General features: G+C 34.0%; 1 protein-coding gene across 2 annotated transcripts in view; it reads right to left on the bottom strand.

Moving 5' to 3' along the window:
* The window catches only part of PRKG1 (protein kinase cGMP-dependent 1), a 1107428-nt gene that overhangs the window by 45567 nt on the left and 1043528 nt on the right, over nucleotides 1-18333 (bottom strand). For both annotated transcript variants that reach the window (XM_006925986.1, XM_006925985.1), the window contains exon 10: nucleotides 383-479. In XM_006925986.1, coding sequence (XP_006926048.1) covers nucleotides 383-479 — 97 coding nt within the window. The remainder of the gene's footprint in view (nucleotides 1-382; nucleotides 480-18333) is intronic.

Genomic DNA, 18333 nt, shown 5'->3' with positions numbered 1-18333 from the left:
ATATATAAATCAAGAGATCATTATAATTGTAGATATGGTGCATCATTAAGTTATTGAACACTGCTCAGAACTATGGAAGTAAATAAAGATCATAGAAAATCGGTTGAGTGAAAAGTGCTTTATGACTCTTCATTAAGTAAATGTGTTTACCTTTTCTTTAATATAAGTTTTCTAAGAAGCAAATTGGTATTTATTTTTAGTTTATAGAGTACATAACATAGTCCACTTTAACCATGCAAACTCTAATGTGCTGATAGGAAATTATTTGGCACGAATTTAGAAGCAATAGTAATTAAAGATGAGAGAGAAGAGAGAAATCTTATTATAGGGAGAAAACAAGGAAGGAAGACAGAGGCTTTCAAAAGCATTAACAATCACCTACCAGTTCCACTCGTCCGAAACCTCCAACTCCGAGGGTGTCAATGATGTTGAAATCAGACAGCTTCAGGTTGGCGAAGAAAGCAGCTTCAGCTTCATATCTGGATTTTTTGATGCGAAAAAATGGAAATTTCTTAGAGGTGCAAACACGAGTACCACGTACAACTGTAGCGGAATGACATGACTGTGGAACAGGGTTTACCTGCTTAAATTCCATCTTGCTTTTAGAGTCTGTGTTTTCTCACACTCATAATTTCTTTTTGGTCCCAGTAGTGCAGAATAACATAGATTCGCACTTGTTTTTCAAAAGAGAAAAATACAAAGTACCCACTGCCTGCCAGTCATGTGACTGATAAATCCAGTTATCAAATCAAAGTTACATCTTGGTATTTTTCTACGCGTCTTCTTGTGAACGTGGATTGTTTGAGTTCTTTCTTGGTTTTGTTTTGGATTTTTTTGTTTTGCTTGGTTTTGTTTTTGCTGTTCAGATTTTGGATGGCAGTTTCTCATTAGTTTCCCTTATCCACAGGCTGGCAGTGGCTCCTATAAATATTTGTTAAAAGCAGCAAAATCTTTGAGGTCTCTGGAGTGAAATAAAGGCCAGGTTTTATAAAAACAGATCCGAAAAGCTGAGGACTGATGTGCAAGTGTCAGAAATGGATGATTTCGGAAGCATATTTACATTCCTAAAAAGCGTCTTCTCTTCATTTACGTTTACACACTGACTCTCAGCTAGTAATCCCAGTGTCTTTATATTTGCAAGTTTCTTATATGAGTGGTGCGGAAAAGCATGGACTATGCTCCAAAAGTCTAACTATGCGCACATGCAAATCTGACACATGCAAGTGGCCAAAATAAGCTTCTCTTGATGAGACAAGTGAATATGAGCTACTTAAAATATCTCCTTGTTAAAGGCCCTACTATTTTTAGAAAGGGCAGGAAGGCATAAAGATGAAGATGATCCTCCCACTTACTAAAGTCAGGTCAGGGAGTAATTCAGCTGTCTCAAAAATAAAGTATTTGAATAGCTATGTGTAACCCATGACCTTCGGCCAGGCAGTACCTGATTCAGTATTATGCTATAGATAGACATGATGAACACACTTGAGATGATGATACTAACACAGCTTATTTCATATGTCAATTATGTCAATTTTTGGATAGAATCATCCACAGCAGTAAGTGGTATAACATTTTATCTATTCTGTTGTAATCGAACACAAATTTAGACCTCAAACTTGGGAGAAATGTGAAACAGCTTTCTAGGTGAGCTTTCAATATTCTCCACTTTACAGCCATAGTTCTAGTTTTTAACAAGTCAGTCACAAGTCAGACTCATGTGAGGGTAAAAACAACACTGTTTTTCATTACTGGTTAATTATATGAAATCAACTCCCTCTAATAAACCTCTATAAACAAGGCTACTGGTCAATCCTAATGGTATTTGTAGACTTCTCTTGTTAACTGCACAATCAAGAGATCAACATAGTAATTCAAGAGATGGTTTACGAGAATGGAAAATAGGCAGCAAATGGGCATTTCTAGCATTCCAACTGCATCACTACTTTTGGAAAATTAAAACTCCATCCAATTTAAAGGGCCAGTGGCAGCGTTCACTCCAATAGGTGCTTAAAAAGGACATCTCTTGGGATTAGAACTCCTGACAGTTTGGATGTGGTCAAGTATTTCTTGGCAGTCTAGATAATCAAATTCTTAATGAGATTGTTTTTGAATAACATCCTATGTATTTGCTGGATTTAGAATCTCAGATATGAAGAAGGTAAGCTCTTTCAGACTACTTTCATACTATTTTCTATATTTAAAGTATAACATTATTACTTATAGCTTTTGAGGATACCCCAAAATTCTTATATTTGGGCTCTTTGAAATTAGGCTGGAAATATTAATCAAATGATATTCAGATTTTTGTTGCATATCAGAATGACCTGAGCATCTTTTAGAAACCACTTAATTTGGGGCCCCCCACAGACATAGTGAATCAGAAATCTCTGGAAGTGCTACCCAGATGCCTGTATTTTTTTTAAAGCTCCCCAGTTGATTATAATTCCCAGTAAGGGTTGAGAACCATAATTATAACCCCTCTGAAAGCCTCAGGAAGTTCCAAAAACCAGAGAAGAATTTTGAGATGGATTAAAATGGTCCAGGGAAAACAGCAGCTGCCCAGTTAGTCTAAGGGGTGGTGCATCCAGGCCAAGAGTGTTGGGGCTCTTATAACTTGTCTGGTTCTAGACTCATAGGAATGAACAACAGTTCTACAATGGCTAACACAGCTGTAAACAAACAAACAAACAAACAGCAACATTGCTAAAAGACAGATATACAATGCAAAAGATATAAGGCAGTTACTTCGTATTCCCATTTTTACAGCAAATCCTCTCTACTTTTTTTGTTTATATTCACTATCTGATTACTGATGGTATTTTAACTAATGAGAAGTCATATTAAATCTCATGTTAAATAAACATTTTCTATGTAGCCATTAAAATTCACTTAAATATATACTGTCCCATACATTAGAAGCAGCAATTAGTTAAATATTTCATGTGTTTTAATGAAGAGAGATTGGTGACATTATATTCATACTTTGCTAATCTTTGCTAATTACTTTGTTAGTATTACTATGTGATTTTTTTTTTTTTTACTATGTAAATTTTAAAAATTCTATAGAGTCAGGTGATTTTTTCTAGTGATCGGTTAGATACAATTCGAAGGGGTTTTGAGACAATTGTGCTCTTCATCTTCCATTGTGTTCCTATTTGTTTCAGGTCCTGATTCTTGGGGAAGTCAAATAATATAGGAATACTGCCAAACCAGTTCTTTTTCCAACAACAACAAAAAAGGTCAATATTTTATATTTATATATTTTTCTCATTTAAATTACTCTTTAGGAACAATAGTCATATCATCATCACAAAATCTCTATACATATATACTTTTTGAATTAATAACTTTTTAAAACATAGACATAAAATGAAGGGACCTTTGTAAAAAAGCTAAACTGTGGATGATTTAGCTTCTTCAGGTATCTAACCACTTTTGCTCAGAACTTGGAGGGAAATTTTCATTCTTTCTTTTAACTCAGGAATTATTTATAGATAATTTCAATTCATCAATTATGTTCTACTTTCTTTAGAGTTGATAAAAAGCTTGAGTGGGAAAGGAGACTAAATAAATTGGTTAAGTTAGTGGCCATTGCCTTATTAAGAAAACTTCTTTGGCTAAAGGAGATAAATGTAGAACCCAAGTTCCAAACTTACTACTGCTAGGTACCAGGTCCAGGGAATTCGGCCCAGTTTCATGCAATTCTAAAATCTGTCTGTGCAACAGTGTTTATGAAAGGGTCCATTGCCAAGTCTAAAAAAATACTTCAGGAAGACACAGTTCTTGATTTTGGTTACTTAAAATCTATCAGGGAACATAAAATATAGTTTCTAACAGTCCTTAATTTAGTTTAAGATACTGATTCTTTAAAAAGCCTGTTTGTTTGTCTATTTAGCATGAGGTGAAAGCTATGGATCCTCTTCTCAGAAAAGTATAAATATTGACATATCCTTTCTGTGTATAACATCAGGGACAAACAAATCCTAAAATAGGTAACAATACAAAAGAAACTATACAACAAGAGAATAAGTCTGTCAGGTAAAGGAAACACAGACAACATATTGTTTCTCAAACATGCCTGACAATAAGATTTTCTTGGGGCTATGTTGATTAGAATCCAGAGACAATTGCTAATCTATACAAGGTACTCTTTAAATAGTGAATTACTGAACTTTTCTTTTAAGAACTGCTGAAAAGGAACAAACTTGTCTAGATATTAGCCTCCTCTTTTTTATTTCTGCCTGTACGCCAAAGGAGATTCCAAAAGCAATGTAAAACTGCAGGTGTAAGGTGATGAGACCAAGCCATATATACATAGTCTAGTAACAGAAAAACAGTACTGGAATAATCTCAACCTTTCTCTAAAACTACATATCTGTACAATATCATATTCACTTTTTAGGAAATAGTCAATAGCATTAGTTTTCGTTTTTCTATCTCTTCCAACGTTACCAGTTTCCTTTATTATTTCCCACAATTGTTTTCCTATTATTACCATGCATCCATGAATCAATTCTGTCATCATTTCTAAATAACAGAATTGGGTTCTAAACCTTATGACTGACCATTAAAATTAAGAAGTGAACATCTCTGCCTATATAGTAAAAAGCAAATACAATGATTCAACCCAGTATAAAGTATGAAGCTTAAAATTTATCTTCACCCTGAAATTACAATAGCAGAAGTCACTCAGCCCTATTTTACAAAGCGGACAATATTATGTGCATTTTTAAAGTAAGGGTTAAGGACCCAGAGGATCATAACAGTAGTTCCAGGTAGGTTACAAAAGCTACTAATTAAGAGCCAGTGGAATAAAAGGCTAATGTGGTCCTATTTGCTTTAGCCCAGCTCATCTACAATCCAAATTAGTTTTAGAAGCCCACACTAAGGAAAACCAAATAAATTATTAGCATCTCCTAATCCACATGCAAGTCAGTTACCATGGCTTTGCCTGTGCTCATCGGCTCTGAGGTGTATTTTTATGACTTGCTGAGTTCAGTTTTATCAGCTCTTGGGGAAATTTACAAAACTAAATTGTTTCAGTAAACACACATGGACTCTCACCTATGACTAAGTTTCTTATTCCATAGCTATAATAAATAAGATGAGATTCAAGCAGACAATTAATGCCTACTCTGGACTTAAAAACAATACAAGAATGTGTTACAGCATACAGACAAAAGCTCATGACTTGTGGTCCTGGCTCTTTTCAATGATGTACTCGAGTCCTGATTTCTTCAACGTTTAGACCTTTGTAAAAGTATGGACAAACATACACTAAATAGAATAAATTTTGTAGATAGTTTAAGTCAGAATCCTAGTTTACTTAAATGTTTGTATAAGAAATCTTTCACTTTTTATTTGAAAGAACACTGCAATCTATAAACATCTACAGTAATAGTTAAAAAGTAGGTAAGAACTTTTAGAAAATGAGCCTTAAACACAAAATATATATACTTGGTCTATGATACATGCGAGACATAATGCTGACCATCTACTGAATAAACAATTTGGTACACAGAATTTTATGTAATAATAGTTTCTGATTTAATAAAGCTTGATGCACTGAGTAATTTGTAGGTCTGGTAAAGTAAATAAAAATTCATCCAGAAAAGTAATTACATAGAAAGTAAAATTGGGAATTGGACCAACAATACAGATTTGCGTATTTAGCACAGATGTGATTCGCACTTAAGCTACAGGGACCATTGCCTCAGTGTGCTACTTTAACTTTGTGTATATGAAAATAGTAAGTGCATGTCCTATTCCCTCGATTCTCAAATGTAAATAAACTTAGTCACTAAGATAAAAATGTACAGTCCTTCTTAAATCTCAAATCAAGTCATCAATCATCTGTTATTTATTTAATTGCTTTTTAAAAAGTCTCATTGATAATTAAACTTTAAAGCAGATCTTTCGACTTCATTGGAAAATAGAGTTTTATAATTTAAGGTTTATATAGGAATTATTTCCTGTTGAAAGAATCATGCTTTTACAAAAATCCCTATTGCTATAAGGTCTAAAACAATCTCTTTAAACATAAGTAAACCTATTTCTAAAAATCTAAACAAAAAGAGATGATTTCTAATTAATTTGCAAAGCATGTAGCTAAAGTCACTAGTATAGTCACTATTCTTTTAGCAGTAGAGGTAAAAACTCGAAGAAATAAAAAAGTTTGAAAGCAACTTAATGAATATAAAATATTTTATTATGTCAATTTTCTTCAGAAAATATAATCTCTTCTTCAGGGAATTTGAGATAACATCAGTTTGCACCCTCTATTTTCAAAATTGTGGTTTTCAGAAACACAGACTTTTTTTGAGTAGTCTAGTCATGAAATAGTTCTACCTATTTTTTCAAATCCATTCCCTTGAGGAGATATAGCCAACGGAAATACACAGAAAAATTGCATTTCTCATATCTGCTGCATAATAAGAATGATAGTAATGCAAATATTCTGCATTTAGAAAGCACCTTTCTTTCAAAGACTTAAAATTTCTCTCATTTAATTTATCCTCCCTGATTCTCTATGAGGTTAGGATAACAAAAATTTTTACTTCTATTTTGCAACTGAGTATAGCAGTTGCTAATAAGTGATTGGTTTTAGTAATTAAAACAAGGAGATATGTTGGACATGTTTCAAATTGAAGCATATTCACATTTATTCAAAAAAAAATTCAATTTCCTTTTAAACAAGAAGTAGAGATCGCAAAACTTTATAGGTGCTTTTATCTTGAAGTACTAAGATACTAATATAGTTCACATTCTGGATCAACACTATTGGAAGCTCATTTAATCCAACATTTACATTTTTAAAAATAAAAGAACTAAGTTCATGGATGGTAAGTGACTTATAGTCATAGAGACTCAGGCAGAAGGGTCTAGTGCTTTTGACTTGTGGTCTATAATACTTTTTACTATCTAATTCTATAGTATCTAATTCTTTGCAGTTTTCATTATATTCTAATATTTGAAAAACAAAGAGAAATGTAAAAGTTATAAAATATATTTAAAAATAAGCTATTTTATTACACACTTCAGTCAAGAATGTGACTGCTGTAAATAAGCACTAATACCTTCTTGCCTATGTTGTGGCATTTGCATGTGTGTGCTCCAGTTAAATAAAAGAACCCCAAATAAAAGTACATGGTACACATATACAATGGAATACCACTCAGCCACAAGACAGGATGAAATACTGCCATTTGCGACATGGTGGATCTTGAGAGTACCTAGCTAAGCTAAATAAGTCAGATAGAAAAGGACAAGAATCATATAATTTTACTCTCATGTGTGGGATATCATAAAGAAAGCAACAAATGAATTTAAAAAAATGAACTTATAGACAGAGACAACAGTATGAAAATTGTCAGAGGAGAAGGGGAATGGAAGAAGGATGAAGAAGGTAAAGGGGGACAAATAGATTATAACAGAGGGAGACTAGACTTTGGGTGGTGAGCACACATTGCAATATATAGATGATGTATTATAGAACTGTACACTTGAAACTTATAGTCTTATTAACCAATGTGACACCAATAAATTTAATTTTTAAAAAGGCTCACAATTCTGTGCTGCTCCCCCCTCCAAAAGTACATTGATCCTCACAAGAGAATTTTTTTAAAAATTTAAACATCAAATCAGCATTTGTGAAAGATGAGTGAGCATATGCTACTCACTGTTGTCTTGAAATGTATTATTCAATATGTCTTTTCAGTTATTCAGTTTTTAAATAGTTTCCACACAGAGATGTATTTTATTTTTTCTGAAATAAGGCCTAGCTAAATATATATTACCATGAAAATAAAACTGTCAGGAAGGGAATCAAAGATTGTTTTGCCTACTAGTATTTGTTACTTTAACAGAATCACTGGGCCATGACAGAAAGTTCATTTATTAAGTTATTCAGCAATCATTATTTTTACTTCAGAGAATATAGATCCTTGCATATATGCACTCAAACAAAAAAGTATGCAGTACCCAACCATATTTATGCCAGAGTAGATACTTCCTTCATGTAAATGGATAGACATCAGAGGCTAGTAATCTGAAGAAGTTCTTTCTCATTTCAGTGAGAAGTAGTTTACTCCTTTTCCCTCCCCTACATCTCAGCATCTCAACCTGAGTCTTTTGCTTATGATTGTAGACCAGGGTGGTCCCGACTGGCACGATGTAGCTTCCCAGGGCCAGGGGAGTGAGGGCGAAGGGGAAAAAAGAGGTGAAAATGACCCTTCCTTCTGCCTTCACTGCTCCAGCCCCTCAGGCCTGTGGGAAGCATCCCTCTTCCTCATCCATTGCATCATGCCACAGAGAAAATATCCATTACAGTAGAGCTCTCTTTCAACTTCCATGAGGACAATGTTTGCCATAGACTACATTTTTAAAGACGAGATGGACAAAGACAGCCCAAGTTTTCCCTTGAAATATAAAAATCTCTTTTCTACACAAAGACTAAGAAATCGTTGCCTTTTCGTAGGCCACTTTTTTTATATGGGGGTTCAAATACTGAAAGAAGTAAGGGAAAGTTTAATCTTAATTAAACCTTAAAGATAGTCTATTTGTAATCTTAACTCGAAGGGATCAGTTAGAAAATTAAACTGGGAACAGAAGGATGAGGCAGGACTCAAATGAACACAAGGGGTCAATTTTTGTTTCTGGACTCACACTTTGCTGTGTATCCCCATTTTTATGCCCCCCCCCCTTTTTTCTGAATGATTCTGCATGAACTTCAGGGATAGGAAGCTTGGGAATGTGGTCATGATCACAGTGGGCCAAAGAATAAAAAGACAGTAAAATGCAGTGCGTGGCAAGAAGAAAATGAGAAGACTACAAGTCACCCCTCACAGGTCTCTAGAAATGTAATAAAGGAAATGATCAGGGTGCTGGCTCAGGACCAACCTGAGCAAGACATTCGATTTTCTGAAAAATGAAAGGTTTGCACTAGACATGTCTATGAATCTTGCTTGCAGCTTGATTATTTGGGGAGTCCAAGTGTCTTGAGAGATATGCACTTTGCAGAAAGCCCCAGCACTCACAGCTTCTTTTTTTCCTACTTTGTGGTCCTCTTCCCCATCCTTCCCTTTAAATCCTAACTCTTGAAACTCTTATTTCAAGAAATACTACCAGAGGCTTTCATTCAAGGGGTCCAGATCTGAGCTTTTGGTATGCAAATAAAGTAGGTAGGAGACCCCAATTCAGTGGTCAAGATAGCAGTTGAGGAAGATATGTCTTGATGTCAAAAATAGTACTGTAAATGCGCAGACTGTAATAAGCCAGAAGATTTTTCTATCACCTAAGATTCACATCAGGATTACGGGATGAATTTTAAAAAGACAATAAAACCTTGGGATATGGGACCAGGTATCAGTATTTTAAAATAAGATTCATAGGTTTAAGTCTATACAGCATTAATTACCAACGTTAATGATCATACATAATTTTTAAAGAACTATTAGTGACAGACACCTATTATATAGCTTACAAGTATCTCAGAGAAATTTGTCCCAAGTTCCAAACAATTGTTCTCAAATAATCTTTTGGAATACTATCTAATATTAGGGATATATAGGGAAATCCTATATATTTTAATAGGCAAAATATTAAGCAGAAAAGAAAATAAAGCAAACATTTTGCCATGTCAAGTTGTTTAATAATAGCAATGGTGCATTTATCAAATAAACTAGTCTCAGAAAAAATACCACATATTTGTTATCAAGTCATTGCCATCTGCATGCAAAATTTGGCATTGTTCTATGTTACAGCCAACACAATAATCAAGCAATCCATAGGAGTTTGGGTTCGGTTTGTTCTTTTTAAAACTGATGTCCATATTTTATTCAGATCTCCTTAGTTTTTACCTAATGTCCTTTTCTTTGGTTGTTGTTCCAGTATCATATTCAGTATGTTATGTTACATTTAGTTGTCACTTCTCTTTAGATTCCCTTTGACTGAGATCCTTTCTCAAACTTTCCTTGTTTATAATGACCTTTACTGGTTCGGTCTTTTATAGAATGTCCCCAATTGGGGTATATCTAACGTTTTTCTCAAGATTTGACTGGGGTTATGGGTTTTGGGGGAGGAAAACCAGAAAGTTAAAGTGCCATTTTTATCACATCATTTCAAGGATACATTATATTAACATGATTTATCACTGATGATGTGAACCTTAATTATCTGGCTGAGATAGAAATTCTATAGTTTTTAACACAGTATACATTTATAGAAATCAACAAATGCAAAATGAACTGTATTAAAATATGGCCTTCTGCATACTTTTTACCTTAGAATGTGTTTCTCTCAAGATCAGAAAAATGTACAAAGGCATTACTCAATTTCATACTGCTAAGATTTGTGAACAGTAATTCAAAAGAGTCACAATACAATATATTGGTTAGGATTTGCACTGATGGCTACAATATTTGAAACTGGTGTCTTCCTATACATTTTTACACAAAGCACAGGAGTGGCAAAATAATGGCGATGAGAAAACAACTCAGTATATTCACGCTGCCGCTTCTTTTCTACAAGTGTACAGAATTATTACAATTGTTTTCCGTAGTACATTCCTCACTTGCTGTACAAATTTAGAATTAATTTGTAATCAGATTTCACTGTAGTTTGACATTGGTTTAAATAAATACTATTAAAACACTTAAACTGACCATCACTTTTGGGTTAGCACACATTGGTAATTCTTCTGTGCTTTTAACAGTGGTTTTAAAGAGGACAGTTCACTAATAGATTGCATAGCTGAGGAATTCTGTTAGAATACTAGGTGAATTCTTCCAATAGTAAAAGTACTCTTTTCTGTGTACATAACATAAAAATGATGCATTTGATTCTTTTTATCACTTTATAAAACTGGCTCTACACTTGTGTGTATCTTATTAAGTAACACTAAATCATTTTCTTCTTTTTTTTTTATAATTAGTAAATAATAGAGTGAAATGAAGGAAATTGGGAGGGGCATTCAGACCTATTATGGTTATTCTTTATATCACATATTCTTAACAGCTGGAGAATATTTTTTCCATATTTGGTTTCCTTGCCCTCACAGATTTTCCAGGGGTAGAGTTAAGCTTTTGGTTACATCCTGTTCTCAATTCTCTTTTTGTGACCTCCCTTTTCTCATCCATGTTATTAAATTTTCTCTCAGGAATTAACCACCACCAAATTCACAAGGTCTTGATGGATTTAATTTGGTTTCATAAGGCCTTTGACAACAAAACAAGCTCTACTTATAAGGAGAACATCACCTTGAGTTGTTGACACGCTTAGCCAGGCTTAACAATCTGGTCTTTGGATGCCGCTTAATGTTTTCAGAGAACAGACAGTATCTGATTGGATTCTCAGTCTGATTTATCCTGTCGTAACTCTGCAGACATAACAGAACTGCATATAAAAGATAGAAAACCCTTCTTTTGCCCCTTCAGGACAGGACATTGGTGAACTGGATGTAAGAGTCTTAGAAACTTGTACTGTGTCTCAGCACCTATGAGCAGATGTCCAGTAAACTAGAAGGACATTGGGGAACTCAGAGGGTGGGCTGCAGAGAGGGGTGGGCTCTCCTTTTGAGTGAGAAGCTGAAGGAGTCGCAAAGTATTATTTCTGTAGTACTTGTGTCATTTGACCAGGCATAGTAAAAATGGATAGAACATAAACTTCAAAGTAAATATATAAAATATATAACATATGAGGTAAACAATATAAAATTGAGAGATATGGCTATTTTTAGCAGTGATTACTCTATTTTTACTAAACTACAAAGGATATTTCAATAGTAATGAAATTATACTTCGGTACTATTTACACTAAGATGCCACTTAAGAAACCTAATAGGAAATAGATTATAGATAGATGATAGATAGAAAGAAAAAGAAAGAAAGAAAGAAAGAAAGAAAGAAAGAAAGAAAGAAAGAAAGAAAGAAAGAAAGAAAGAAAGAAAGAAAGAAAGAAAGAAAGAAAGCCAGCCAGCCAATCTGTGGAGTTTTGTCTTTTAAAAAGCAGATACATTGACATTCGTGTGCCTATGCATCCACTGTTATATTGATAATTATTTCAGAAACAAGATTCCTACAGGCCTTTCTTGCCAAAGTCTGGAGAATCGAAGCACCAACATGGGCTACAGGATGATTCTGATGCAACTGAGTGATTTGGCGTGCACAAAGTTAACTTTTTTAATTTCCTAATTGTGTTACAGCCTATGCATGAAGCTGGGAAAAGGCTCAAATATGTTTTTTGTAAGAGAAAAGATTTGAAATAGTTTCATAAACTTGAGTGTTAATTTCTAGAGTGTTTCTGGTTAATTGGAAAGCTAAGATGTTTTTTAAAAATGAACAGCAATAAGAATTACACTGTACTGCAGTTTTAGGTTTCAGGCAGCTAGCATTACAATTGTAGGGCTTATGTTCGTCTAGACAATGTTTACATACAGGAAGTAGAATTCTATTACTGTCTGTCTATTCTTAAATACAATAGTTTAGAGTATTGCTAGAGTTTGTTTAGATAGACTTTTCTTAGGTGACATAACAAATGAGACTTACCTAACATAACCGTGGGTTAAGAATCTGCTGACAAGAAGAAAACTCTTCAACCATTAGTTTAAGTTTTAAGGTAAGTAAGCTGAACAGGATATTTTCTGATCCAAGATCTTTGAAACATATTGGTAAGTGTGACTATTTCTTGAATAAGTAACACTCTGATTATCTAACAACTTCAAGGAATGGGATGTTCCATGAAGAAGCACATTGTCTAGATTATTGAAGTTTATCCCGTCTAATTATCACATAGATTTCTCTCACTGCATTAAAAAAAATAATTAGAGAATCAATATTTTTAGAATGAATTATTTTCTAAACCATTTAAAGCATAATTTGTTGAACATAGTAGAGCATTCAGAGGATGACCCCAGGTTATCATTTAAAAAAATCTATTACTATGTTGTTGTCTCTATTTGAGATGACCCCAATAAAACTTCTACAGAATAATACTTGTTATTAGTTGCTCAGTTTTTAAGTATTCTCTTGATAGAGTCAAGGAGCTTGTCTTACCTTCCATTTCTGACACAGATACATACATTTTCTGTAATCTATAAAACCAGGTAGCTAAATTTGTTAGAATTGTGCCTATAATATATTCAGGCAATCAGTGAGTATCTAAGGAGGCAATAATACAAAATGATTAAAATGTAATCTCTGGAGCCAGTTGGCATCAGAAAAATCCCAGTTCCATGAATCACTGGCTGCATGAGTTTGAACAAGCTACAAAATCTCTCCATGCCTTAGTTTTCTTTAAATTCTTAATGGGCATGTTAACCAAACCAACTCTATCGGTTATGGTAAATAGTGAGATAATGGATGTAAAACAAAACTATAAGCAATCACTAAAAATAATAAAAAGATAATGATTACCTTTCATGAAGTTTTTACTGTGTGCCAGTATTTTTCCTTGTTATTACTAATTGCCTGATTTTCTCATCCATGGATTTTGGGCTGTGCTAAGTTATCTTTTTTTCTTCCTTTGGCTAAGATCTAGATAGCAGTGTTGCCGGGCAAGCAAACTAGAGATAAATGGGATATTATTATATAAAGATAACATTAATTTAGGAATATGTATGAAAATATGCCGTAAAGTTGATGTTCTGTTCCTTTCCCTAATATTAAATTTCTTTATTCAACATGATCTATTGATGATTTATGATGCTCCCAGTAGACCTTGTTAACTCTTTGTATTGCTGCTGTCTAATGCAATTTGTGCTATATTTCACCTTTTAATTTCTGAACCATCTTATGTATAATCAGGTGCTATCAAATAATTGAATTAAACTGAAAATAATGGTATATATGATGAATGAAGCATGGGATTTCTACAGTCTATTCTAGACATCCTATTAAAAAGGGGTGTCATGAAGGTCTCTTTTTGAAATTTAAGTTTAATACTTTTCACAATTCTACTGAGTGTCTCTCTTAGGGATATGGAATTTATGAGCTGTCATAAGGACGAAAGAAAAGCACAAAGTTGTCATGTTGCTTCAGCATAAGATCCTTACCTTCAACTATTCCCTGAGCTTGTGGGAGACAGATGATACATCACCATGCTCTTAGCCACAGTCAGGCAATAGATACAGAGTCAGACAACAATCATCGTAATCCAGAGCCTGGAAATGCCTGAAACAGAGTCTCAAGAGGCATTCACAGAAAGTCTGAGGATGTCCTCTCAGGATGAATTTTTGCCAAAATCAGAATTGCCGAGAAGCCACTCAGTGACTCAGTCCTGCAAACAGACCCCTCTCCCATTTCCCAGAGGCTCACTTAGTTGTGAGTCACTTCCTTAAAGCCACGTTGAGGGTGGTTCATTGGGAAACAGTACAAAGACCTGGCCAAATTCCAGAGGCACAAAGGATCGCATTGATTCCTTCAGGAACATGCAGGTGAAACTGTGGATGCCTCATTCTGGACCAGAGATTTGTAAGTGTGCCTTTTAGCAGGGAAAAGCTAAATTTCAGATCTTTTCTTCCTTGCTTTTGGCAAGTAATTATAAATACTCCTTTGATAAAGGCCTTACAAGATTTATGTCTTTACCCCACTGAGTAATGTTTATTTGAGAACATTCCCAGAGGTGAGCTTGAAGATAAAATAAATTAAAAAGAAGAGAGAGAAAATTCCTTCGTTATCGTTTTACTGACAAATGACAACAGAAGAAAGTACACAGAAGATTCATTTTCTTTTTTTTAGGTTCTATCAAAGCATTTCTGCAACATTTCATCATGTTACATGAATTTATTAGTATGCTGTTAATATACAATACAATTAACATCACATGGGGATGTTTTATGTCAGTGGAAAATACTCATAAAAAAGCTAATGTTTTTGAGATGGAATTGGCATGATAAGTCTTTTGAATCTGCTCATTCCAGTTGTTTCTTTGCTATCTGTTCTAGCAAATATTGTCAATGATTCATTTCCACGCAGCGATGCTGACCTGAAGAGCCTGGTCTGTTTTATATGGATTTTGACTAGGGTCCACAATTCTCTAGACAGGGACACACAAGAGCAAGCTAAGACATGGTCAAGAAAAACATTTTTCATTGTGTGCATAATCCTATTGTTATCCATCATTCCACATCTATGCGTTCCACTAAAATTGAGCACTTCCTTACGAGCTTGGCACTGTACCATGCCTTCTTACATAATCTCATTTAGTTAAGAAGAACAGTGTTGCTCCCGTACACCCAGCAGAAAATATACAGAAGAGCATTAAGAATCATTATATAACCAATGTACCATATACTTGAAACTAATAATAAAATAAAATAATAGTACAAAAAACCAAAACCAAACAAACAAAAAACTTTCTAGTAAAAAAAATAAAAAAAAATAAAAAAAATAAAGAAGAAGAACCATTATAGAAGAACCTTATAACATAGGCTTCTCATTCTCAGGGTTAAGTTGATTATTTTTGAATAACATTTGCCCAGCTGGGACACACAGGGAAAAGCAGGGCTTCTGAGTCAAAAGATATCCCTTAAGAGTTTAAGAACATGAACTAGTTTTCTTTTAGCTCAGGTCTCCTCCTTCCAGACCAGATTCCTTCTGAGATCAGCAGTGCAGTGGCTTAAATTCCTGGTTTAGCTGCTACCTCTTCATTTGACATCTTTTACTTTCTATTGAAAATCCAAATCAGAATCAAAACAAAGATTTGGGGGATTTTTAAATCAAGTTAATGAAAGTGAGGCTATAATGATTATGGCAGTGATGCAATTGATAGCTACAGCTGCACAGACAATTGCATTACAAAAGAAAGGTTTTCTTTTTATTCAGGAAAATGTCATAGGATTATGACTTCAGCTTAACCTACCAGCACTTGAGCTTCAAATTTACTTGCCTTTAAAGAATTCCAAATCACGAGAAATTGTATACCACCTGCTTTAGATTTTCTAACAGAAAGTGAACATTTGAGTTTTGCAGCTAAAACAGACATTAAAGCTATGGCATCGCTAACTTCCTCTGGAAGGGGAAGGAGATCTGAAATTAGAAACATAAAGTTAAGAAATAACATGTAAATTATCATTTTTTCCATTGCTTACCAAACAATTTCTCATTCATTACCCACAGAAAAACAATAATAATATAACTGGGTACATGCACAGAGCTATTTCTCCAAGAATTGAAAAAGGTAAACTTCTGTCTTTCGTTTTCAACTTATCATTGCAACACTATAATTCTTTGATGTCTACAAAAGATATTTCTATTATTTGTGTTTTTTTTTGATTTTACTAAGTGTACTAGGTTCTTCCTTGTAAGAAAACTGCCTTCCATTTGCAAAATATATCATTTCTAAACTGAATATATTTTATTCTCTGTAATGAAATGGCACATTATGGAATACATTACCTCAGGGGAAGAAAGAATCTTAGATGTTACTGTTAGCAATATTAGATAACCAATATTTCCTTATCGACATTACTGGTGAGATGGAACTGAAAATCTTATAATAGTGTGAGGGGAGTTTGTTAATAACTTCTATCTTTATGTTGCCTTCATTTACTATTTTCCTTTTATTACAATTCAGTAATAAAAAAAAAAAATCTTCAATCCTGTCAAACTGCTTGAAGGACCAAATTTTAAAATTCTCCAGCTATTCCCTTATCTCACTTATACTATGTGTCTTGAACAAAATATAAGATCTATTATAATTTAGGATTTTGTATTTTCCTGTCTGCTTCACTGTAACACTGGATAGAATCTACTAATAGTGAACAACTTCTGAACACTTTCAAAGAAATTTAAAATAAACCTTAAGTTCAATTGAGGATATGACAGCCATGTTGACTCAAGTCATAAAAGTTTCAATCTTTTTTCTCCCATGAATTGTGACCTTTATTTTTATGATAGATACAAGGTATCTAATAGTCCTGAAAGAAGGCAAAGTTTCTTTCTTGTCTTTTCTCCCTCTCTGGAGTCTCTGTGCAACGAAAATGATGTTCACTAGATACCCTGTGATCAAGGACTCAGCCATCTCTGCAAATGACTCAAACCCTTAAGGGATGCCTGGGCAAGTTTGACCCATTCTACACCTGGTAATGACACGCATTTTACAGTTGTTAGTTTTCAGCATGGAAATAATATTTTAATTGACCTAAAACCACAAAGTACAGTGTTGGTTACATATCTTCTTTGCCCTGCATGTTTTAAAATAAAAACCAAGTGGCTAAGAGTGACAGCAATTATCCCCAGGTTAATAACAGAATAATCCTGCTGTGAGAGACAAACTGATTCCAGGAAAATGTTGTAATCATTTTTGCATTTACCAATCTAACTAACTGTCTTGAGACTGATAAATTATGCAAGTCAGTTGTACTAAAACACTATAGTAAATAATTGGAACCAACTAAAACAAGATGAAATAAAAGCCCTTGAATTCACTTCAGACAGTTTAAGCAACCTGAACATTATAATCAAAATGGAATCTAAATTTTTATGTTTTCAGCAGAATCAGGTAGTTCCATGATATCATAAACTACTTTTAGCAACTTATTAATTAAAACAAAAACATATGCTAGCAACTATTATAGATGCTGTGGATATAGCAGTGGACAAAATATACCAAAAAAAAAAAAAATCTTGCCTTCATGTGGCTTACATATTGATGGAGGAGAAAGTCAAAGAACAAGTAAAACGTGTATATTAAATTGTAAGTGCTATGAAGAAAAATTAGGCAAGAAAGGGGGATAAAGGAGTACTAGAACAGGAGTTGGGAGGACTGAATTTTAACTTGGGTGATTAGAGAAGGTCTCACTGAGGAGACATTTTAGCCAGTCTAAAGGAATTGAAGGAGTGAACCACAGGGATCTATTTGGAGTTAGATTATTCTAGGTAGAGGAAACAAACTGCAGTTGCCCTGAGGCAGGATTGTATCCAGTAGGTGTTACAATTATTGAGGAAGCTATAGTGGCTGGAATAGTGTAAAGACTGAAAAGAGGAGGAAGAGATGAGATTGGGGGCAAGGTGGTAGGTGGGAGAGGTGAAAATTACCTAGGACCTTGTAGACTACTGCAAGGATTTGACTTCTACTCTGAGTGAAAGGGAAACTATTATAGGGTCTTGAAGAGTCTGTTTTTATAGCTTCTAGGTTGAAAATAGACAATAGGTGGCCAAAGGCAGAAATATGAGGCTAAATCAGAAGCCATTGCAATAATCCGGGTGAGGAAAGATATGATTTGCATTGAGGTGGTGATGCAAAGTGGTTGGTTTGGAGATAGATTTTGCAGGTGGAGTTAATATGATTTGCTGTTTCATGAATGTGAGGTATGAGTGAAAGAAAAAAAAAATGATT

This window comes from Pteropus alecto, unplaced genomic scaffold (assembly GCF_000325575.1).
Source record: "Pteropus alecto unplaced genomic scaffold, ASM32557v1 scaffold88, whole genome shotgun sequence".
Taxonomy (NCBI): Eukaryota; Metazoa; Chordata; class Mammalia; order Chiroptera; family Pteropodidae; genus Pteropus; species Pteropus alecto.
The sequence above is the reverse complement of the archived record's forward strand: the minus strand, read 5'-3'. Positions and strand labels throughout refer to the sequence as shown.